We start from the raw sequence: 26,331 nt of genomic DNA on the forward strand, positions 1-26,331 counted from the left end.
CCTCTGTAAAAGGCCGCGCTCACTACGCATACTCAGTCACTCCCAGTTGTGATCAGCATGTGAACAGCATCTCCTGCAGGGTCCAGAGGCCCAAAATGCAACGTCGCACCTCTGCAAGCTACAACACCTGCCACATCTGTCAGGTCATCTGTTTTTGTAGTCTACAGCATGCATGCACTTGAGTGTACACACACACACACACACACACACACACACACACACAGAGATTTAGAAAGAGTAACATCACGGTTGGCCAATTACACGTAGAATAAACACCTTATAATCAGTTTATTATACATACTCATGTCAACATCGTCATTAATATCCATCATTGGGCACCGTATACAGTATGTGGATAGATTGGGATGGTCTGCATGCCTGTTGGTTACAAAAAACACAAATCAGAACATGCTGTCAACGCGGCAGAGAGAAAAAAAAGAATCTTCTGTTTGGATTGTGTGTTGAGGAGTCGTCTACATGTCTGCTTCTACACTTGTTTACATTATGTGAAATAGGTTTTTACTGCTAACTTATTGAGGAATATGTAGCGTCGTCGTGTGCGTGCAAGTCTGGGTCTGTGTGTGTTTTAACGTGCGTGCCAGCATGTGTGAAACTTGTGCAATAACGTTGTGTGAGGTTCGGTGTGGCGGTCCCTTATGTAACTGTGTACCAGCGTCTGGGAGTGCGTGCCAAACCTCCTACAGGTACTGTGGGCTGAGCCAGTTCAGGCAAGTCCACCGACAACTTGGCACAGTTGCCTGATCTGGAGCTGGTTATACCTGGATATCAGAGCCAGAAACCCCCCCCCCCCCCCCCCCCCCCCCCCCCCACCGTTTCATGTAGGGAGCAGGAGCACACACCAGAGAGTAAGGACAAGGAATCAATATTTGGATGTGTACACACAGGGTTAAACACACGGCTACATTTGTTGTGTGGTGGACAGCCTGCAAGCAAATCCAGAAGTTTAGACCGCCCGTTTGTGGGAATTGATTTCAAAGACGCTTTGGGAGAATATATTTTGACACAAATGCTTTCAATAATCCTTTACAGCCACATTGGAACGGGTGGTAAGAGCAAAAACACAGTGCTTTCTTTACAGGGCCACGAAATCAAAAGTATGATGACATTCAATGCAAGCGGTTGATATGCTGCAAGATCACAAAAAGACCCCCAGACCTTGGTTTTGTCAGGCTCGTATGTGCAAATGTGAAGGCGTCTTACTGTATCCGAGCAAAACTTAGTTAATTTGACATTTGTTTTTTCCGTCTTGCCACGATTTAAGATGAGGAGATCCATGTCAATCTCATGTCTGTGTGCTAAATGAAGCTGCAGTCAGCAGCCAGTTAAGCATAACATCTGGAAACAGGGAAAGAACTGCTTTAGACTCTAAAGGGGTGGAAATGTATCTTCCACCGTTAGCGGTTTGTGTACAGATGGCTTTGAACTATCGATTGAATAAAACAGTCTCCGTGACATCACCCATAGGTTTCCGAAGAGCCAAAGTGAAGCTTATTGTGTGTCCAGACGTGGCCATCTAACATGTGAAGTTGGGTATTTCTCCCAACATGTCTAACTCTTACCTTAATCACAATAAGAGGTTACATTGAATATTTTAAACATCATCATCATTTAATTCATTATATTGATGAAAATAGTTATATCACAAAATCATGGGATCTAACTAAGCTAACCATCTCTCCCAGTTCACCTATTGACAGGAGAGGCATTCCAAACTTAGCTTCACCCCCCCCCCCTCCCCGGTGGCCTTGACAGGCACGGACACGGCATCTCCGCTCGACCGTGAAATAGCCACTTGTGTTTTAGCCCGAACAACTCCATTCCTATGTGTGTGTGCGCACACACACACACACACACACACACACACACACACACACACACACACACACACACACACACACACACACACACACACACACACACACACACACACACACACACACACACACACACACACACACACACACACACACACACACACACACACACACTGGAGGACCGACTCTATGTCCCAAAGAGTTGATCAATAATATTCAATCTGCTCACAGGGTCTTGGCCGCATTAGGCTACAGCTGCTATCCAAACAATGGATGGCTGGACACAGAGGGACTCCTGTACAAATAGAATCCCATTAAAGCGCAATGGCTCTCTAGGGCCCCCCCCCCCCAATCCACACCCTGAACCGCAGCAGCTATGTTATGCACCTCTGATTGACAGCTCCAGTCCAGGAAGGGAAAGATGTTGTTACCATGACAACAGCTCATGCTACACCGGCGTGGATGCGAGCTTTTTGCTCAGTATCGCTCCAGTACACTGAAACCAGCATCTGATATTGAGAGGTCAGGATTTGATAGAATGCCTTTACACTCGCACACATGGTGAAGAAGATGGTCCCAGTAACAGCTGTTTGGTTTCGTGACAGACACGTGTGCTTTTTTTTTTTTAAGTGCAGTCAAAAACACAGAATATCAACAGTGAGTGGCCATTATTCACATCGACAGCAGAGATTTCTGGGTTTCCCCATCACAGATGAATACAATATCTTCCTAATAGACTGACAGACAACATTTCCGTGATGAGCATTTGCTCACAGCACGTCTCCTTTTCTACACTATTTCCCCCCCCGATACATCTCATCTGAAAATAGTTTCACGCCGCGAGATGGGAGAACAGACAAAGCAATAAAAGAGTCGGCGATACAGAGGGCAGGATATGAGAAAGTTCTCTGTGATGTCTTTTCTTCCTCGCCTCTCCTCATTGGCCGTAAAGTGTTCCAAGTCGAAGCGTCTCTATTGGTTTACGGAGCCCTTTTTGCTTTTTTGTTTTTCTTTTTTTCGGTCAGCCAGTCCTTCTCCCTTCTTTCCCGGTTCACCTACACAGTACGTTTAGGGACACGGAGGGAATTTCCTTCTCGCAGTTTATCCGCCCCGCCCTAAGGTTCCGCTCCATCTCCTTCAGATTGCTTTTCACAGCGACGTCGCTCATTTCGGAGGGAGCCGACTTAACCGCGCTTAATGCGACGCCGGGTTCCGTGCTCACCCCCCCGAAGAACTCTCGGCTGTTTCCACAGTGAAGTTCTCGCAACGCTTACTGTCTAACCTAGCAAGGTGGTCTGCAATATGGAGAGGGCGAAGAGCGAGGACAGCATACGGACACTTCACCGGGCGGTCACGGGGCGAGCTACGCACAGGACGAGAGCACAAAACACACACGCGTGGCTGCGGGGGGAAATGCGTCGCCCCTTTTGCGGTTGTGGCGGGAGATAAAGATGGAGATTAAAGGAAGGAGATGGGGCTATATCTGGTGGGTTGCAGTTATGTTGCCACTACTGGAAGTCTAATAGGGCAGAGCTCACAACAAGAGCACGCACGGTTAGAACTGAGGCGCTAAGATGAAGGAGCTAACATGCCACAAACAGACCAAGAGATCGCGTCTGGACGAAGAAGTGGGTTATAGATGTCGGCTTTTACTGTGAGGGTTAGGTTTCCCCGAAAAGAAAATCAGCACACGGACTAGCGTCCCATCCCAAGGCGATGGTGCGGAGATTATCCGTGCGTTTGAATGCTTTTAGGAAACCCAGCCAAAGCGAGTGATGAATTCTGGGTAGGTTAGGCGGGTGGGGGAGCTTTTAGGCGCGGCTGTTGAGGGAGAGGTGAGCGAAGTGGTTCTGAGAGGCGCGTAGGAGGCGCAGCGTGAGAGGTCTGGTGGCGGCTCGGCTTCAAAACGGTCAGACTGGAGACGGGCGGCTGTAATGGAAACTATTGGTCGGATTCCAGGAAGCTCTGAGGGATTGTTTGGACTGGGAGGGAAACAGCGAGTCAGAACTCGTGGGAGCTTTCTCAGGAGTGGCTGGGAATTTTTTTTCTTTTCTTTTCTCAGATCGGACGAGGAGGGAGACCAAAGGTGTGAGACGGAGAGCTGAGATTGTTCCACGAAGAAGTCCGGGGATCACATATTGGGGGTGGATGTTGGCAAGGCTGGTGGGCGGTTGGCGTCCTCCTCCTTCGGGCTATGGTGAAGATGGACTGCACTCCAGAGAGGCTGCAGGAAAAGGCAGAAAAAGAAGAGAGAAAATGAATGAGAGACAATAACAGAAGAAAGAGCTCTGTGGGTGCTAAACAGAGAGAAACAACGCCTCCGTTGGAAAGACGAAGAAGTTGAGAAAAATCTGAAATGGCAAGAAAAAGAACAATAAGGCGAAGGCAGAAGCAGCAAAAAGAGAAATAATGACGACCATCGTGGCGAGAGGGACGGGGTGCGGGCAAAGCCGAGTGACGTAGAAGAGAGGAAATTAAGAAGTTGAGATCAAACAGGAAAAAGAAAGAGAAAGGGCCGAGATAACAAGACACGGGCACAGCGAGGCATGAAAATGGATCAGGGGGATGGAATTAGAAAAAGAAAAAGAGAGAGGGCAGAGATAAGAGAGACAGGATAAGAGCGAGAGAGAGAGAGCGAGAGAGATGGGGGGGGGCGAATAAAATGGAGGGGACATAATTATAAAAATGGCACGAGAAAATCAATGCAGTGAGCATCATTGTGCTCACAGGCACCGTACAAAGGGAGGCGGAGAGCAGCGGTGTGTCCATCAAATGGATACGCACATGTCAGTGTCACACACACACACACACACACACACACACACACACACACACACACACACACACACACACACACACACACACACACACACACACACACACACACACACACACACACACACACACACACACACACACACACACACACACACACTTCAAATGCAGAGTGAAGACACGGAGGACGAGTCGGGCAGATGAAGCGGAGAGAGACGAGTGACATTTAGAGCTCAGTCGGAGCATGTGATGACAAGGCACAAAGATACATGCCAGCCCCGACTCCGACAACAGCTTGTGTGTGTGTGTGGATGCAGATCTCGGTGGAAGGACACCGATTAGTGGGTTTATATATTATTCTATTTAACTGCGGGAGGTGAAAGTGAGGGCAGAGAGACGCAGAGCTGAGAATTCGTGTTCGATTTTTTTGAAATGTGGAGAAGGGTGAGGATGAATGTTTTTGAAGTGGTGGAAGTGTTCCGATCCTTCGCATCAATACCAGGATGTAGAAATACTCAACAAAAGTCCATCATTTTAAATAGTTCCTCAAGCGGCCCTTTCGAGGAACTGCACTGCTGGACCGCGTTCCCCGTTAGCTTCTCTTTTCCCAGCCCTGGAGGTTTCCACCTGGTTAATGTTTATGGGAAAGATCGTAGTTTCGGTTGAAATTACTCACTGATGCTCACTGCTTTGTCGTCATGGTTACGATGATACACATGCAGTTGAGGTTCAGAAGCGATGGCCGTCACACACACAGAAAAAGATGGCTCTCTGTGTTGGATGGACTGAAGAGACCCACTCATCACACCTGGCCTGTTGTTTTGGGGCACTTTATAACGAACAGATTTGAAATGGAGTAGAAGTATAAAGTATAAAACAGGAATACTCGAGCACCATGAATAAAGAAATCATGGTGAGTCCTGAAGCACTTTGGCTTGGCTTACCTTACATACACAAACGCAGTCACGCACGTTCACCCAACCACGTGGTAATCATCATCATTGTTGACAAACACTGCGACGCGTCAACCTTTCTGCTCAAAGGCGTGTAAACACCATGTCACAGCCCCCCCTCCCCCCCCCCCCTCCCCAACACACACACACACACACTCCTTGTGAACTGTATTAGTGCCAGGGCTTATCAGTGCAGCGGGACCCCATACACAACACAAAAGGCTGAAATTCATTACAGTCGTAGGAGGGCCTTGACAAGCTGTCAGCGTGTTCGAAAGATTCTTCAAATCCCCCCCCCCCGCGCTCCGGAGAATGGTGAGAATACTGGGAGCTCAGCTGTCTGCTTCCGCGCGCGCGCACACACACACACACACACAGTACTGCTGAACTGAAAGGAGGCCGAGAGGTTCAGTTCAATGACACACTCTGTATTTCCAATTTATGTCGGCATCACTACACTTCTCTCGGCTGCCACCACACACACACACACACACACACACACCCACACACCCACGCACACACGCACACGCGCACACGCACACACACACACACAAAGGATAGTTTGCTGTTATGGCTGTGGTTACATGGGGGGGGGGGGCTGATGATCAAGGACATTATTGTTGCCATAAAACCATGCAAAACAATAAAAGCATGGATGCTTTCACAACCTTTATGCGAACATATTTCCCAATCTGGTTGAACAGTTGAGCAGCAGTGTTACTGAAAACTAAAAAACAAAACTGAATATAATCATCCTTCAGTCTTCAAGGGCAGCAAAAAAATCTTTTCTTTAACATAATCACAATAATCGGCCAGACCTAAATTAAACAGACCAGCGTGTGAATGCCTCCCTGACATGAGAGTGGAGTGTGTGTGTGTGTCTGTGTGTTCCAGCATCTGCCAGAAAATTACAATTTCGGCATGTTTTTGTGGTGTGTAATTGCACGAGTGTGTGTGTGTGTGTGTGTGTGTGAGAATGAGAGGCAGAGAACACTCCGTTTGTCTCCAGTTATTAAACAAACCAATTACAAGGCCCACTCATCACGTTCACGTCCCAAACAAAGGGAGAGTTGATCTATTATTAATGCACTTCTTCCGCAGTTTAATTCACACGCGGATTCGGTCTCATACACACAGACACACGCACACAGACACAGACACTCACATTCACACACACGCAGTGGCTCAGTCTCCACCGGTACGAATAATGAATGTGATTTGCCAGAATTAACAGATGAGCAGCTTTTCAGAGACGAGTAGTCTGGATCATCAAAAACTCTCCTGCCATGCTCCGCTCCATTTCTGCGTATAACCCCCCCCCCCCCCACGCTCCTTCCATGCATTTGTAGTCAGACCTGTCTGGCTTGTTTAATCAGAGCACACCGCGATCTGCCGCCTCTCTGCTGCACGCCAACGTCTCGTAGTAGTAAAAAAAAATAGTCAACTAAACGTTGTGTGTTCTGTACTTGAAAATTGTCAAACAAATGCCATATTTACTACAGTTTGAGTAACTTTTGCTAAAATTACTGCAGTATTAGAAAACAGGCCCTTTAAAAAAAATACAGTACAGTTTTAATTTAAGTCAAGTCCTTCTTTTAATACAGTAAGAAAGTGCTACCCTGTGTACACACACACACACACACACACACACACACACACACACACACACACACACACACACACACACACACACACACACACACACACACACACACACACACACACACACACACACACACACACTCATATTAGGCTCGTCACATGATTAAATACAGACTCACTATCATGAATCACCACCAACAAGTTCGAAACAGAATGATGAGAACGAGAAGTAACTCAGCCGACACAGCAGTTCCCAAACACAGCAGTTTGGCTTGTGACCCTTTTAAAACGAAGCATATGACCGCTCATCGCAGGTTACGGCCTTAGTGAGAACATGAAAGATTGATCCCCCCCCCCCTTCTGATATTGTTTAATTTGAAGGAATATTAAAGTCATAAATCATAACAGCAAAAAAAAAAAAAGAATGTATTTGACATGAGCCTGATCGTTTGAAACAGCAATCAAGGCAAAATAATTTGAGCGCAAGTCCAACTCACAACACAAGACACAATCTCATTGGTTAACGGTCACTTTGGTTGTCCAATCACGTACGTTCTTGTGTAGTTCGGTTATCGGTTTTTCACACTGATTAAAGTAGTTCAAACGCAGCTGTGGTCTGGACTGTGACGACTTCCCGACAGACCAAAACGAAGAAAGCCACGAGGTAAACTCTCTGCACTAATAGGAGAATGCCCGTCATTGATTCATATATTGATTTATGTTAAGTCCACCGCCTGTGTGACTCAGAGGCGTGCAGCAGCGGCAGGTACAGTCGTTAAAACTGAGGGGGCATCGAGTCTTGGCCACATTACATCCACCACAGATTGAAATTAATTGAAATTTAGGAAAGGGCCACCGACCACGAGCTGAGAGGACCTGCTATAGACCCGACCCATAGCTCCACTCCGAAACCATCCTGGACGGAGGTGGTACGCCGCGGCGTCCTGAGAAAACCAACTGGGGAGTTTCCCTTAACCACCTCCAACCATTTTGCAGTCCTGACGGAGAATACTCCCTCCCGGGCTTCCGCTACCCTTCACCCCTACTCGTTGGCGCAGACGGAGGTAACGTTAGCTCAACGGTTAGATGCAAGGCTTAGCGAGATAGAAGTACGGCTCCGCACCATGGAAGCTAAGACGCTGGTGACTGCGGGCGTAGCCGATGCGGCCCAAACAGACGTGGCTCCCGCTAACCGTCTCCCTGCAGCCCCCGAGCAGCCGGGGGGCCGGGTGACTGCTCCCGGGAGGCTCAAATCTGGGGCCAAGCACTCGACTCGCCAGCAGCCACCTCGCGTTACAAACGGGTCTTCTGCACCCAGCAGAGTTCTGGTCATAGGTAGCTCTATTCTGAGAAACGTGAAGTTAGCTAAACCAGAGGCTACAGTTACATGTATACCCGGGGCCAGAGCAGGCGACATTGAGTCCTACCTGAAAGTACTGGCTAAAGATAACCGTAAATACAGTAAGATCGTTATTCACGTCGGCGGGAATGACAGCCGGCTACGGCTCTCTGAGATCACTCAAGTAAATGTGGAATCTGTGTGTACATACGCAAAAGCCATGTCGGACTCCGTAGTTTCCTCTGGCCCCCTCCCGAATCTGACCAATGATGAAATGTTTAGCCGCATGTCATCGTTTCACCGCTGGCTGTCTTGGTGGTGCCCAGCAAACAATGTGGGCTTCGTAGATAACTGGGACACTTTCTGGGGGAAACCTGGTTTGCTTAGGAGGGACGGCATTCATCCTACTTTGGATGGAGCAGATCTCATCTCTGCAAATCTGACCCAGTTCTGTATGGACCTGGTGCATGACAACCCAGAGATCAGACCAGGAAGCAGAGTTGCAGTCTTACACACTCCTCTGAGCTTCCATTAGAGCAGTTACTCACGCAAAACCACATAGAGACTGTGTCTGCCCCACGGCCACTTAAATGAATTAAATCAAAAACAAACGATCGAGGAGTTAAACAAAATAACTTAATCCAAGTTAAAACTACCGCAACAGTACAACAAAATAGGATAATTAAATGTGGACTCTTAAATGTCAGATCTTTGTCATCTAAAGCTCTACTAGTAAATGAGCTAATATCAGATCATCATATTGACTTATTTTGTCTTACTGAAACCTGGCTGAGTAATGATGAATATGTCAGCCTAAATGAATCAACTCCTCCAAGTCATATCAATACTCACATTCCTCGAGGCGCCGGCCGAGGAGGTGGAGTAGCAGCCATCTTTGACTCTAGCCTATTATTAAACCCTAAACCTAAACTCGACTATAACTCATTTGAAAGCTTGGTTCTTAGTCGTTCACACCCAACCTAGAAAACAATACAGCCAGTTATATTTGTGACAGTGTACCGGGCCCCAGGTCCGTATTCGGAATTTTTATCGGAATTTTTTCAGTTTTTATCAAGTCTAGTCCTTAAAACAGATAAAGTAATTATTGTCGGTGACTTTAATATTCATGTGGATGTCGAGAACAATAGCCTCAGTACTGCATTTATTTCATTATTAGATTCAATTGGTTTCTGTTAGAATGTACAGAAACCCACTCACTGTTTTAACCACACTCTCGACCTGGTTCTGACTTATGGCATTAACATGGAAGATTTAATAGTCTATCCACAGAACCCTCTTCTATCGGACCATTATCTAATAACCTTTGAATTCTTACTAACGGAGTGTACACCGTTAAGCAAGAGTTACTACACTAGATGTCTATCTGATGGTGCCGTAGCTCAATTTAAAGAAGTGATTCCGTCTGTATTTAACTCGATACCATGCTTCGATGTGACGGAGGACTCGTGTGCTAACTTTAGTCCGACCCAGATTGATCATCTTGTCGACAGTGCTACAAGCTCACTGAGAAGGACACTAGACTCTATTGCTCCTTTAAAAAAGAAGTTGGTAAAACAAAGGAGGTTCGCTCCATGGTATAACCCTGAAACCCGCAAATTAAAGCAAACATCGCGAAAACTTGAAAGAACATGGCGTTCCACTTGGAAGAATCTCGGTTACTCTGGCGAGACAGTCTTAAGACATATAAGAAGGCCCTCCGTAATGCCAGAGCAGCTTATTACTCATCGTTAATCGAGAAAAATAAGAACAACCCCAGGTTCCTCTTCAGCACTGTAGCCAGGCTGACAGAGAGTCACAGCTCTGTTGTGCCGAGTATCCCTATAGACCTCAGTAGCAATGACTTCATGAACTTCTTTAATGATAAAATTATAATTATTAGAGAGAACATTAATAATCTCCTGCCCTCGACCGATCTTTCCACAAATAGAGTAACCTTAGAAACAGCTGTAAACCCTGATATATGTTTAGATGGCTTTACTCCCATTGACCTTGACAAACTGACTTCAACAATTTTTACGTCTAAACCTTCCACCTGTCTCTTAGACCCTATACCGACTAGGCTGCTTAAAGAAGTGATACCATTAATGAGCACAACTTTATTAGATATCATCAACCTGTCTTTAGTAACAGGTTATGTACCACAGTCCTTTAAAGTAGCTGTGATTAAACCTCTTCTTAAGAAGCCCACTCTGGATCCAGAGGTGTTGGCCAACTATAGACCGATCTCTAACCTTCCCTTCCTCTCTAAGATCCTTGAGAAAGCAGTTGCAAATCAGTTGTGTGACTTTCTGTGTAACAATAGTTTATTTGAGGATTTTCAGTCAGGATTTAGAAAGCATCATAGCACAGAGACAGCTCTGGTAAAAATAACTAATGACCTTCTAATCGCATCAGACAAAGGACTCGTCTCTGTTCTTGTCCTGTTAGACCTTAGTGCTGCGTTCGACACTATAGACTACTACATCCTGTTGCACAGACTGGAACATTATATTGGCATCAAAGGAACCGCACTGAACTGGTTTGGATCCTATTTATCGGATCGATCTCAGTTTGTTTATGTAAATGATGAAGCCTCGATGAAGACCAACGTCAGTTATGGAGTTCCACAAGGTTCTGTGATTGGACCAATCTTGTTCACCTTATATATGCTTCCTTTGAGATATATATATATATATATGTGGGGTTTTGAGCCTATGTGGTGCTCAGATAAGGTTTAGAGAGCCTCGTCTCCCATCGTGTGTTCAAAATAGGTCATCTTATTCTGCGACTCCGAGCGAGCGAGCACGCCTGTTTATTTCCTGCCGTGATTTCAACAACAAAAACAACTGACGAGAAGTCCCCCCCCCGCCCCTATCTCCCTCTCTATCTCCTTAAAGCAGCGCTCCTCATCAGCGTAACCCAGTGAGGTTTAGGAAATAACTATTTTATACGGAGCGAGAGACAGAGGAATGGTAGTTCTCAAAGTGCTTGTATTTTTGGTATTCCAGTTGTGTGTCAAGTTGGATTTGTTTGCTACTGTGCCTTTTTCCAGTGCCACCTGCCAACACATACCCTGACACACACACACACACACACACACACACACACACACACACACACACACACACACACACACACACACACACACACACACACACACACACACACACACACACACACACACACACACACACACACACACACACACACACACACACACTCCGTGCTTCAGCTTCCTTTAGTTGCTCAGCAGGGGACTGCCAAACTGAGCTCAGTACCATTCCTTTACTGTGCTGCTCTGCCATGCAGGATATCTCTCCTGACTCAGAGCTGTGGTGGCCTTCAGGGCTCGAAGATGACGATGCAGAAGAGCAAAAAGTGGAACAGGAAAAACAAGCCCTTCATTTATTTCAGAGCATGCATGCCGATGTCTACCCGTGTCTATATTTGCGCATGCGTCTGCGCGGGTGAGAGCGCGGTTGTGTGTGCGGAAATGTGGCTTGTGGATGATTCAGGGTGTTAAACAGGGAAGCCTGCTAATTTTACGGAGTTTTAAGCCACATCTCGCCGCCTTCATCTGCGGCTGGAATGTGATTGCAACCGAACTTTATCCATGACCACTGAGCTAACATGAGATGTGGCTGAACAATGTCCAGACCTTAGATGCGCAGATCTCCTTCTGTTCAGCCTCAACTGATTCAATTCCAGATTGGATTTGCCGCTTCTGTTTTATGAGGTTGGAAACTTCATATCTTTGGGCTCCGTTTTGTCGGTCAGGCAAAAGAAGACACCTGAAGACGTCAAGTTAGAGTCTGGGAAACATTCTCACAATTTGTGAATTAATCACGACTATAAATGGCAGATTAATCCAGGGCGTCTCATACTTTTTGGGGCCAGGGATCCCTTTACAGGAGAGCAACTTCACTCAGGACCTCCTCATAATCGGAACACTGATTAAGCTATTTGTACTCTTAGACGCCATTTGATCTATTTGTATTCTAAAACCTTTCAACCTAAATACTTCAGACCCGTTTGATAGTGATAGACAGAAACACATTTCAGTTTGAAATCATGTCAATGCCACTTTGCTTTGCCTGATATTCCGGGTAATTTGCAGTCAGATGTCGCTTCAGCTTGGCTGGTTTCATTCGCCAGCACCTGATGACACGCGACACATTTCTGTCTCCCGTCGTTGTTCTCAATAGAAACAAACTCATACTGTCGTCATATTTTCTCAATTTAACTCGTTTGGGCTTGGCTTCACTTGACCATAGAATATGGGTGACAGTAATGGACACACTATGCTTGTTTTATTGTCGCGGACCCCCTGGCAGAGTGCCACGGACCCCCAAGGAGTCCCCGGACCGTTTTTTTGTCAGTGTATAACACATTGAGTTGAAGAGCGAGAAAGCGAGAGGGGCGGAGTGAGACAGAGGTTGAGACAAGTGGACACGGTGAGTGAGAGAACTATGAACTGCCCCCCCAGCTCTCAGGCGGCTGCTGACACTGATAAATACCTGAGGAACGGGACACAGTCGAGAGCTCGGCTACGTCGTCATTAACCTTGTGAAACCTCAGCCGGCGCTGGTGATTAACGACATCCCATTATGTGCTATTAAACAGCAGCCGGGGAGGTTCTCCTCTCCCATACAGAAACGGCCAAGAAGGAACTATGACTTCTTGGAGAAACTTTGCCTCAACCTGACGACATTCTCCAACAGGGCACCAGAGTATAAAGAAAAAAACAACCTTAACACGACAACATCCGCCAAGAAAGACTTGGTTGCAAGTTGCAGAATGACCCACTGTGGCCTAATATCCTCTGACTGCTGCTTCTTTGCGTGCCACTTACATGCTACCCCTCCCTGTCTTTTTTTTTTACAATAGGAGTCCCCATAGGGCTCAGTGCTAAGCAAAACACTCCCGACACAGAAAGGAGGCTTTTACCATATGAAAGGCAGGGGAGAACAGAAAGAGGGAAATAGGAAACGGATAAAGCGAGAAAAGATGGAGGTGCTGGGAGTGGAGGATGTGTGTCTGTGTGAGAGCGAGAGCGAGAGAGGGAAGAGAGACTGGGGCGGGCGGTAGAGGGAAGATAAAGCAGAGAGCTGTATTCCCCGATGTGGCTTCTGTGCGTTGGCTCTTTGCAGCTCCAGCTCCAAGGATTACTGCATTTACACTTCAGCTTAAAAATAGCCCCCGTGATCATTTATTTAGCTGGAGCACGCCATCCCGCATTGTGTTCCAAGAGAATAGACCCCCCCCCCCCCCGTCTCTTCTTCCACTCTCTCACTATTCTCTCCCTCTATTCTAGCCGCCATGCTCTCTTCCTCTTCGTACCTCTCTCTCTTAATCTTTCACTCGCTAAGAAACTCGCCCCCTCTCTTTAAAATCACAACTAAACAGCTGTGTTTACCTGCGTGAACCTGGCTGCTGGTTATACTCCCGTCTTAATCCCATTTCTGCTGCGAAATACGGTGACGTCAACCTCTGACCGCCTTTGACTCAGCGCTCTGAATGAATCGCTTATCGAAACAGCAGAAACAGCCCATAACTATTTCATATTCTGTTGTTATTTTGCTGATATTTTCTTGGACGCAGAAGGACGTGGGCGTTTCAGTTGGCCGTGGACAGCAAATAACAAAAAAGAATAGCAGTATGTTGACATGCCATAGCAATCTTATTAGAATAAAAACAGTCTTAAATGCATTAAGCTCAAAGTAAATGCACAAAGAATACATATTCATAAGCCTGATTTTATGCTTTCTTCTTCTATAAATCTTCATAAACGTGATACTGGGCACAGTGCATGAGCCTGATGGCCACTTCCACAGTTACTCCATTTCAGCGAGCAACCTTAAAGCACTTCATACATTCATCCGTACGAAATGCACGATGAAGGTCGCTTGAACAAACCATAGCCGTCCATGTTCAACAAACTTTGATGGTGTGTGGGAGCTGCTTGTTTTATTCAACTCACTTATTCTCCTACACACCTGTTTGAATACAGGTGTGCACCGGGATCCGATCAGCCAGACCACATCCTGAGGATCAGTGTAGGTCTGCTTCGTCTTCCACCAAAGGGAAGGACAGCAATGGGAAGACAGGAGGAAAAGCCGGGGCTGCCCGAGTCCTGTTACATTTCCTGACTTTGCTAAAAACTGTTAGATAACAATAAAACAGGGAACTGTTATTGTGAAGAATTTACAGGAAAATGTGCTCATAACCGAATTAGCGGTAGCTTTGTCAGCCGCTGTTCTTTAATAAAAAACAAGTCTGCTCATGCAGAGAGGAAGAGCAATCAGCAGCAACAACGAGGGGCTTTTATTGTGAAGACTTTTCTAGGAAATGAAATGTGTCTATCCACCGTTTTGCAGACGCTCTCCAAAATATATCCGATCAGGCGGGTCACGTTCAAGTGTAAAGTGCGGATACACACATGGGGACACAGCAATCACCGAAGTCGCATTAAAAAGACAAGTGGGACCACGACCCTGTTTGCTCAACAACACCTCCCTCTGCTCCACCAGTCGTTTTGATTGTCAACAAGAGGAAAAGCCAAGAAGAAGCACAATCAAGGATTGAAAAATGCCAGTCATCATGCACGGCTGTAAACCACCTCCAGCAGCAAGTCTCAATCATCGTCAATCTTCCCGAATACGTCAAACCACAAAACAGACTTCACGACACAACTATGAATCAAGGAATCTCTGCACGCAGGCGTGGCCGTGTGCGTTTCCTTCCCCCCCCCCCCCATCTGGAGAGACGATCTTCGTCACACCTGGTGGAGGTGTTGATGGGGACGTGCACTGTGAACTCTGAATAAACAACCGAACGGGGCGGAACGAGCCCGTCTCAAGAACGCCGCAAAGCAGTTCCGCTCCGCTGCACGAGTTAGGGATGAATTAAAAAATGGCATCAACGCAGTAATAACATTTTGTCTCCAATGTCCCTCGATTAGCATATTATGAATTGCCGTGTAGACGGCAAAGGAATAATAACACCAGCTTTAACCTGAAGAAATAACGTCTCCTGTACATTATCAGCTCGCTGTCTAATGATGGTTTCTCAGTGTCACGGTATCAGTTTAACCCGCTTACTCCGTCCGAGCGATCACACTCAGCTGTGCAGCAACTTGTAAATTCTCCATGCGGCGTAGCCGGACATGAGTGAAATTACCGCGACAGTCCTTACTCTAGGACGAGCGCCTAAGCCGTTGATATACCACTCAAGTGAAGAAAGCGAGTCTATTACCACGGTGCTGTCCAATCTGCCCTTGGGATCTGCTTTTTGAGTGTACTGATGAGCATACTCGAAGGAAAACGATCCGCCTCAAGTCGCTCGCTCAGCTGATACGGCGGCCCATCGAGCCTCGAACAGGGCATGTTCAAAGTCAACAGCACTTAAACATTAGATATAAGAGGCCTTCAAAGAGCGGGGACAAAAAGGCTCCGTTGCTATTTCGGAGCGGAGCGCTTCAGTAGCCGAGGTTAAAGGGGATCATCGGTCTTGGTGGCACGGCGAATCTCATTTTCCCGCGGAAATGTGATGACTCGACAGCCGGGAGGACGGGCAGTGGTGCAGCGGGGAAGTGGGGCTCGCAATAAGGAAAGGATCGCAATGTTTCCCACTCAGCGCTTTCCTCTTCCCTGTCCGTCTCAGTTTGCGTGTCTCTCGGCACAGCGACCCTCAGGGCTGTTGGTGAATGATGACCACCTCACACCGACAACTCTTATTTCCCCTTTGTGAATGTGTAGTAATAGAATCTTTAACATGTTACATACACAATACAATAGATTTCTCTTCTCACAATGCTGGTGGAAACTAAAGTAGTCTGAAAAACCCATCAGGGTTGTTTGAAGCAAAAGAAAAACACGCCTGGAAAAATCACTTCCTGCAAATTTTAAAATGTATTTTGTGGTTTAACCATCTGTATTAAATGTGATTGCAATCCGTTACAGCTGAAAGCACTGTCACTTTTACAAAACAATACAAATGACTGGAATTATCATAAGCAAACTGATGAAAAAGAAAAACCAAAGACATTTTCTTTGCATTTTCCCCCACTTTCCATTTAATCCAAATTACGCACCCGTTCTGTCCCTGAAGGCACCACAGCTACTGATGGTGTCATTATCCCTTTTCACGCAACAACAACATAAAGAAGCGGCTCGCAGCATTTGGATGCAGCTTCCAAAAGGTGCAGTGTTGTAGATATATACCATCTCTGTGTCGGGGGTGCATTAAAGCTGTGATGACGCCTCGCAATCCCCTTTGGGGGAAGAGGCTGTATACACTGAGCTGATGGACCTACACGTGGAAGTGCAAAGCCGTTCTTTCAGCGACATAAACGATCACCATCAAAAGACAATTACATTTTCCTCCACTGAAAACTTTTGGAAACACTTTAATTCCCCTTGAGTGGCTCTGGGATTTCAAGTTTAAACTAATTTGATTGTCTGGTAATTAAATAAGAAATCAATCCTACAAACAATTGGTTCCACTGGTGGATGCAAGTTATTTGTACTACTTTGAGTGTTTGAGAGTGAGACGTTTTGAGTGTGTGTGTGTGTGTGTGTGTGTGTGCATACAGTACGTGCATGTGCGTTTGTTTGAGTGGGTGTGGTGAGAAGGATGGCCTTCTTTGATTGATTGCATCGGTAGTTTTTTCTTCTCTGGGGAATCAGAAAAGCAAAAAACAAAACAAAACCACCAACGCATGCACACCTGCACAAATTTTGGTCCACGTTTAGAGACATTACAAGGTAACAATAACAAGGAATGTCTTACATAAAGTAGGAATAAAGCAGAAACATGTGTTAATGACTACACAAATGAGCTACATTGAGATTTTGAGACGTACCTAAAGCTGTTGAACGCCACTCCGCTTAGAACTTCACATTATTCCCGCTGTCTGCTGCTGCATAACCATTATTTACAAGCAACTGTCATCTCACGAAGCAAGAAAGCGGGAGGACCTGAATCTGCAGTGTCATCAAGCGGTCCCAAGTTGCTCTAAATGTTCAATATTCATGATTATGCTGAAGTTGCAGGAAGAAAATTCTGTTATTTTTTCTGGAGATGAAGGTACATTTGATAATTAAAAAAACAACTCATTGGATGTAAGGTTTTAAATATTTGGGTTTCATTGAAATGTCTTACCTTGGGTAAACTTAATGTCCGATGCTTCCTTTGGTTTATTGTGTGCAAAGTACATTTTGGCGCACTCTCTCTCTCTCACTCACTCAAACTGCCTTATTTAAAGCCGACAATGCATTTGAACAACCCCAAGAGAACAGGAGTGAACTTGTTGTGTTCAATTTGTGTGGGAGGAGAGTGCAATACAGATAATGATAGCAACAGTCTAGTAACTGCGATAGTGAGTATCTCCAGGCAACAAAAGGAAAAAAAGGGAGCATCATTTCCCTTTCTCAATAGACATGCTGTTTTGTGGCTGCAGTGCCACAAGACATGCCGTTTATTGTCGGCGGGGAAATTGGTCCCCCTGTACGACTGTTGAATGAGAAAATGCTGAGTCTGCAAAAGAGCTTTTTGCCCTTAAAGCTACAAAAATCAATATTTTCTATATGAACAATGAAAATGACTATGTGACTTTGGCTGACGTAGTTCATCACAGTGGAACACGACCTATTGCATTCAACACAAGGTTGGTCACATATTATATAAATAAATACATACATAAATATGTATTCTGTCATGTGCGTGCGTGCCTGAGTGTGTGTGTGCATCTCTCTGTCTGTCTGTCTGCGGCTAATCTCGCATACCTATCAGCCTCATGTTTTTTTGTGCTCATCGACTGTATGCTCAAGGACCTCTCGTGGTTGAAGTAATTGATATTTCATATGTTTTATACCGTCATTGACTGCCGACTTCTCACCCCTCTTAACTGGCTGTTAAGGGTGCACTTTCAATTACATTACTGTGCGCTAAACAACAACTTTTATGAACCACTTTTCCTAAATATGAATTTATAGCTCGAAATGCGCCTTTACTCCTCTCTGGAGTTAGCTTTCATATAGTGTGAGGCAGTGTAGTCTCCATGTGCTGACGCTGACAAACACTTGCTGCTTTACTGCCTTACTACGTAAATCACCTGAAGTCATCGCGTATTCAGTGCACACCGTTCGCCCCTGCTGACTCCGGAGCATTAAACGTGTATTTAACCAGCTGGGGGTCTGAATACATGACGAGGCCCCCGGGTTCCCAGCGGGACCGTACCTGCCACCGCTACACCGCCTTGCCCTTGAGCTAGACACCTTAACCTTAGCACAGCACACAGTCGAATACGCGCCGCATCAAGAACGGCTGTGTGTAAATGGATGTATTGTTAATGTCAGGGTGTGCAGGTCCCAGCGGATACGGAGGGGACATCTGCAGGCAATGGAGGACTCATATGATGAATATGAATCATCATATGCGCTGTAGATCTCGGGAGAGACTCTGGAGATTGTAGCCAAGTAATACCTAGAGGGGGGGGGGGCTCTACTGTACACATTCATTAGCCGTCGATACTGCCGTATCTGCTGCTGCAACAGGGCGCCGTGTCCCAGCACGCCCTCCAGTCAGAGCACAGCGGTTAGAGCTTCATGTGTGTTCAAATGATACGCACATTACACCGCTTGTGACACCAGTGTGCCTGCTGTGTGAAAGGATAGTGGTGCTCTCTGATGAGTGTCTTCGCGGGGCACGCCGATCTCTCGATAACACGCTCTCCAGAACTACCCGTAGGTCGGTAACACGGCGGGATCAACAGACATTGGGGATGCAGAGGGAGGTTGATGCGAGGCAGATCGCGTATGCGGCGCACCGCTGGCAAGAATCAGCATTGTTTGCCGAATGCATTAGGCACACGCCAGCCGAAAGAGCTGCAGAAACGTATCCATTCGGGGATTGTTTTCAGCCATCCGACACACTTGAGACGTGATCGGTTTCCATCGCCTGACACATGAAGAACCCTCAATATTGGAGGTGCCTCATCTAATCAAGCACTCTTCTTTCTTTCAAAATCAGGGAGCAGCTATTCCTGAATCCTAATCCTTCATCATCCTCAGCGTGGTTCTAAACCTGTGAATTGCCGCCTACATCCATAGGCCTGGTGTCGCCCTGATTGACCAGTGTTGACCTGGTGCAATTGAGATTGTGGTCATCTTTGTGCACCATGGCAACAGAAAACATGCAACAACAAGTGGATGAGATCAACACACGTATAAAAGGTTGATTTAAGTGCATTTTTTTTGACATTTTGCAAGGAGCTGTCGTTCATATTAAATATTGCATTATCAATTAGTTTGTCAATCGCTAAGTCAATGACATAACTATAAATTCCCATAACGATTTGACAATCAACATTGTCCAAAGTCAGTTTCATCCGACCAACAGTCCCAAACCTAAGGATATTCAACTAAGAATGATAATAAGCAGGTAAAAAAAAAGCAGCAAATCCTCACATTTGATAAGTCTCAACCATCAAATCTTTGGTATTTCCTCTTAAATTATCAAAAGAGGTTTTTGTCTCAGAAGTATATCAATGGGGTAAATAACTGTATTTAAGTTCATGAGCAATGTAATTACTTATGTATTATAAAACTACTGAATATACTTTCTCTCCACGCTCTTAACACAGCAACACACATTTAGCCACACTGTTCATTTTCTGCTCAAGGCCAAATTGTGGTTATCAAACACCAACTCTACATTTAAAAATGAAAAAATACACGAACTATCAAAACACAACGTTCTACTTGGATACAATAGACAATTATAAAATCCATTGTTTTTATAATTCGGTTTTCTTTTAGTGTACTCCACTTCATAGAATGTGCAGTCGTGAGGAAACAGATTGGGTAAACCTGTATGTATAGAAAATGTAAGCATTTTAGAATCGTGTTGATTGACCGCATATGCTGTGAATGGAATGGCTCTGCAACAGACGGATGTTGTGATGGAGGATGTTGCAAACAAAACTAAGAAAAGTAAATGTAGACCGGTTGCCTTTTAAATAGGGCTCGTGGAAGCCTGCAGTAATGGTCCTCTACGGACGAAAGCGGGCCCGCAGTGGAGAGATCACTCTGAGTGTTACTGGAGTGCACTACTCACTGAATGGACTGAAGTGCTCCAGCATTATTCTTGCAGAAGAGCCGGGCATGAAGTAGGATAGTTACCGCATTCATCCGTCCTCCATGAGACAGGTAGGCTTTTTCTCCAACTGCAGTCAAGTTGCATGGTGCAGTCTACCGGTGTAGGAGGAAAACCGGACGCCTTTGCCAGAGTACTTGGCGCCCGTTTTTCTTATTATCATTATCAAATATGATCAAACCAAGACCGGAACTTCGGGAAGTTAAAGTGGGGAGAGAGAGCGAGAGAACAGTTGCACAAATGATGACTAATCGTCAAAGCCTTCTTCGCGAACGCCCCGCAAATAAACCTGTCACCTGTTATCACCGCCCACTCGACACTGAGTAATCGCACTGTGAGATGCATCTGCCATGTTACTGGAAGGCACCGTTGCGTCCCACATCCATCCCGGACAATTGGGGAGGGAAGAACTGGGTGCCACAGGAAGTACTCTGGGATTAGGACTGACCCCCCTTTAACACCACGGGAAGCATCAGATGTTGCAGAGAGCTTTCTGTGCAAACAATGAGTTACCAACAACCCGTCCTTCTCTATTCCACTGCATGACGAGGCAAGATAAGGCTCTTTACGCCAACTGGAGTTCCTTTTCTCGGTTGTGAATGTTATTTCAGTAAAATGTCAGGTATAAGCCCTCGCAGCGATACAGGAACACCTGCTAGGAGCACAAATAAAGTACTAATGGTTTGCCAAGTAGAAAGGAGAGGAGGAATAAAGAGAGAGGGCGCTTTGGTGTGAAAATCAGGACAAAGACATTGTGCAAAACAGCTATACAGATGGAAGCAAGGACCCAGAGACACGGGGAGGGTGGGAATGTGAAAGAAAGTACAGATGGAACAAAGTATTGGAGGACTGTGGCAAAGTGGGAGGCATACAAAGCATTAGAACAAGAGAGTAGTATAGCATTTGAGAATTGGTTTCACTAATGTGTGTGCCAGATGGTTGGGGTAGAATTAAACAACAAACAGGACACCAAAGAAGTAAAGAGGATGAAAGAAAAGTTGTTTCAGAGTCGATTTACTGCAGTCTTGTTGCTGTAAAACCCCACCCATCTAGTAGTCAATGTAGGTTAAAATAAACACTGAATAATTTACAAGTGCTATTCGACCCAGGCTCGCAGTAAAGTAAGCTATATCAGATCGGATGAAACTCAGGTATGCTGGATATGAGCCGGGACTCTAATGAAGGGCTATTAAATATCCTTTCTGTCGACAACACTGGCTTCTCTGCTTCTACAAAGTGTAAGGGCGAGTCGGAGGAAAAGCTGACTGAAGTACTGACAGAAATGCAAAAACATTTTCTCAAGCACCCACTAAGACAGCAGCTCTCTCTCTCTGGAGGAAATGAGGACATTTCAGAAAACCAGAGGATGCTTGATCGCTAACCTGAGGAGGAGGATTACTAAATTACAGTGGTCAGAAGCACAAGTGTGAGAAGAGACAGGAACGAAACAGATTAAAAGAAGAAGGTTATTCTATTCTGTTAAACACCGATTCTTTTTTGGGGGGGCAGCAGACCAAAGCTGTCAACACAACATGGATACATAATTACCAAAACGTGTTGCCTCGTGTCTCGACTTGATGATTCATTCCATGTGTATTTTCACGTTCCCTTTGTCGTGGATAGTACCTGGTACTGTTTCGGTGTCACCTAGGTCAAGGATCCAAGTGAACTGAGCCGATACTACAGGGTGGATTTAAAATGCCGCAAACCACTGATTGGTCACAGAGAATCATCAATTGTGCGACAAAGGACATCCTGCCCAAACCCGCCATTTTTAAATAGCGAACGCAAAACTACACCGTAGAAGGGGCAAGGTGCAGACGTTCCTCTGCCGGGCTGCCCATTCTTCCTCGTTAATTCAAATGGCGAGTAAATGCACCAACGCCCATGCAGCGTTGTCTGGTTCTGGTTCTGACTGTACGAGCAAAATTTAAATATCACAATGCATCATATACAAAATGTATTTATTTCACCGTGCACGTTTTGCTTTTTGCTGCCCGTTAAATACCATCAGGGGGCATTTCTGTGGCCAAGAAATGGTGGCCAATTCCTCAAAAAGTATGTTGATGAGTGCAGCTTTAATTTGTATTTAATTTTCTATTTAGAATTATGTTAAGAGGGAAAAAAGACAAAGTGTAATAATTAGCTGTAAAGACGTTTTTGAATTCAAATGATCTTAATTAGCACACGTCACGGCTTAGCATACGTTCGGCTCGAACTATTCCACTAAGGTGCAGGGGAAAAGAAGCACTCAAAAGAAGTCTCCTTGAGAATTTTTATTTGTGGGTTGAGGAATTATGATTAAATAAAAAAAAGCTCAAACAAGCAAATCTAATTTCAATGTTATAAGGTGCTTTAATGTTGCCGTGGTATACAATTACACCTCGTAGTTTGCATCGCTAATTACCAGAAAACAGAAACGTTGAAGTGTTTTCTGTTTACCCAGGAACCCGATGCGTATACATTCAGGCACCTATCCGTGTGCTTGTGTATGAACGTTTGTGGCACTTAAAAACACGGGTGTGTGGCTGGGAGCAGAGAGGCGGTGTATGAAAGGCAGCAAGCTAACAACATATGCTTGAATGCCTCTTTAAATGAATCATCTGTCTCAGTGAGAGAGCACAAGGCACTTAAGCAGACTCCACTTGGCCTGCTCTAGGCAAAGACAGAAGTCAAGACAATTGTGTGCTAAACCCCGCCGCCGTTAAACAAAACGGATTTCATTCTTCATTACCGGCGGAGGACAAAATGAGTTTGTCTTCACGGCTCAGTGGCCGCGAAGGCAAGCAGGTAGCGCGCAAAAAAACCACCTTTCGCACCACACACCCCGACAACAGAGTAAACCAGAACGGCTCCGGAAATCACGCCGCATAACGAACAACGAATCCCACACAGCACAAGATCCAGCCCGTTCGTCAGTCAGAGGGGTCTGATAGACAAATACAGCATCGCGGCCCTCGCCTCTTTATCTCCTCGCTCTGTTTGAGGCCGCGCTCGTGTAATTGGCGGCAGAACGCAGGCCTTAATTCGGAGGAGGTGAAAAGACGGGAGTTACAATGGCTGACAGAACAGGAACAAAGGAGGAGGAGATAGGAAAAGAAGACGGGAGGAGATGTACCGACCGTCCATTGTGAGTCCTCGGCAAGAGACAGGCTGACATTTGTTGGTGCGGCAGAACAATGATGGCCTGGTTGAATATGACAGTACATACATGGTGCGTGTAGAGCTTACTCAGTGGCAGTCTTCCAACGCAAAGTTTTTGTTGCTACAGTAATTCATTCAGACGCTTCCTTTTGTGTCTCGTACTCAATATGTTGACCAGGTTTCGACTCGTGAGCCAAAATGGAACTCCATGTACGCGCATCGTGTTGCATCTGCAGAAGAATGGAACAGGAGGATGGTTTGGTATTTGCAGAAGCCGTCCCCCAGTGAAGTTTGGAATACTTTAGACGACCTTTTTGAGGAACGTCGGGGCTTTTCCTCAGCCACGTATCAAACAAGCGTCACCGCTCTCGTGTTGGGAGATGTGACGATACAAAAAAAAAAAAAAGAACATTTCTATTTCTGTTTCTATATTGTTTCTATTGTAATGTTTCAAAAGCAGCAGCCGTGATGCGTTGCAGCAATATTTACATCATTTGGACTATATTTCCATTACTTACCAAGGTGTATATGAAATTGTCTTTATAAGGGCGGTCTCAGGTCTATAGTTAGGGCTAGCTTTGGTTTGCCTTGGTCTAGCCCCTAGATAGGCCGCTATAGGCCTAGACTGCCTACACTGAGCTCCTCTCTCCTCTTCTCTCACTCCGCCTGTATGAATTCTTGTCCCATTAATTTACCCACTTTGATTCCTATTTATTGAATTACCAGAAATCATGCTGTATTGTGATATATACCGTCATCGGGATACAAAATGAACTATATCGGGATAGAAGATTTTGGCCACATCGCCCAGTCGTATACTGCCGTGAGAAAGACTTAAAACTCTGAAATGGAGAAATGAACTTGTCAGAGGAGACTGCTGGTTTGGCTTAGAACTCCCCGTCCAATGACATCAGTTACAATCTTCCCCCTTTAAAATCCCTCAAATTCAGTTTGCACTTCTTCCTTTTTACTCATCAGTTCGCCCCCTCCCTCCCCCACTCTTTGTGCGGCCTCTTGTTTCCTCCTCAAGCTTCCCCCTCCTCTCCCCGGCGTCTGCACTGTGGTTAAGACGAGTAGCTTGGCAGGTAATTACTGTCACAGCCTGAAGATCTTAATCAAAGTGCAGACGCGATGGAGTCACAAGCCTCTGCGGCCGTTTAAGGATCATTTGCGGCGCACTTCTCACCGCACCGCGGCAGAATTAACACTTGTACAGATTGTGTACACATTCGTGCCGTGTGTTAAAAAATAACTCAAGACCCGCAATTGCAGAAGCAGCCACTTCAGGCAATTTGGAAGCAGCCGAGATAAACGGGAGGCGCTCGCATCATCCCAACAGGAAAGAAGAGGGGAAATTAGTGCCATTCGTCACGTGTCCAGATTAAGGAGTGCTGACTTCAGCATAACCTCTGTCTTTTCATGCGACACTCATTCCGCTGTATTTATGGCACCTTATCGTGTGAAAACAAGTGAAGCGGCGGAAAACTATGCTGAGCAAAAAACAAAAAAAAAAAAAGCAAAAAGCTGTGGGATTGGGTTTGTTTTACAGCACAGCAAGGAGAGAATGCCGGAGAAAGCAAGTTAGCAACTTCTTCTCTGTGCACAAAACTAGAGCAGACAAACTGCGGATTAGTCAATGTTCAGCTGTACGTCACCTGAGAGGCACTACAAACACAGACATCAAGGCCGTGCTGCGAAAACGTTTTCTGCTTAGTTGCAACGCAATTAAACTGCAGTTTATTGAGCCACGCTTTGAATTTTGCCCTCGCTTTTCATCCCTTCTCAGCACCGAAAACTCAAACTCAACTGCCATCCAACTGACAGAACAGCAGCTCCTTCGTTTTCTGGACTGAAGGAGGACGGACGCTGCAGTGACTCGCTATCGCCTCTCGAGGAACAAGTGGTGTTGCGAGAAAGTAGGGTCGGTACCTCGCTGGTTGGCAGCTCGATATATCTACGACACTATACGCACACAAGCCATCATCAATGAATCAATTTTCATTCATTTGTAGTCATGATTCTATTCGTCTTATGAATGTAAGACCAACATTCCCTCTTCTTTCAGCTCTGTTATCGGTCTTCGCCAGGCTTTAGCCAGTACATATGCTCTATGGGATCCATAATGTGGACGATCCGGTGCTGTATCCAGTTCTTTATATACGTCCATGACATGAACGCCAATGGAGCGAGGGGAAGAAACGGGGAGGACGGCCAAGAGTTTCAGAGGGAGGGGACTCGCATAAGCACAAGGCCGGCCCGGGTACCAAAATCAAGACCAGAGAAGCTCAAATTACAACACACACCAGGACTGACTTCACTCCCTGCTCCGGACGCCATTACTCCACTGTGTCTTTACATAGACAGTTGCTGTTTGCTGCTGTGTGAATGCTCTGACTGACGTCCACAGCTCCTCTAAAGAAAACCCTCGAAAACCGCGGCCCACCGAGACTCACTCCACTTGCGTCTCTGTGCACGGCTGTAAACGTTGAGGCTCAGCGTATGACCTCAGGAGGGAAATGGACTCGGT

At 45.8% G+C, this 26,331-nt stretch overlaps 1 protein-coding gene across 1 annotated transcript in view; it reads right to left on the reverse strand.

Annotated features, from left to right (window-relative positions):
• Positions 1-2,223: 2,223 nt before the first annotated feature.
• The window catches only part of samd12 (sterile alpha motif domain containing 12), a 94,121-nt gene continuing 70,013 nt past the window's right edge, over positions 2,224-26,331 (reverse strand). The window contains exon 5 of the mRNA XM_079288691.1: positions 2,224-4,059. Within this exon, the coding sequence (XP_079144817.1) occupies positions 4,028-4,059 (32 nt within the window). The 3' untranslated portion in view covers positions 2,224-4,027. The remainder of the gene's footprint in view (positions 4,060-26,331) is intronic.

Source organism: Melanostigma gelatinosum, assembly GCF_949748355.1.
Source record: "Melanostigma gelatinosum genome assembly, chromosome: 17".
Lineage (NCBI taxonomy): Eukaryota > Metazoa > Chordata > Actinopteri > Perciformes > Zoarcidae > Melanostigma > Melanostigma gelatinosum.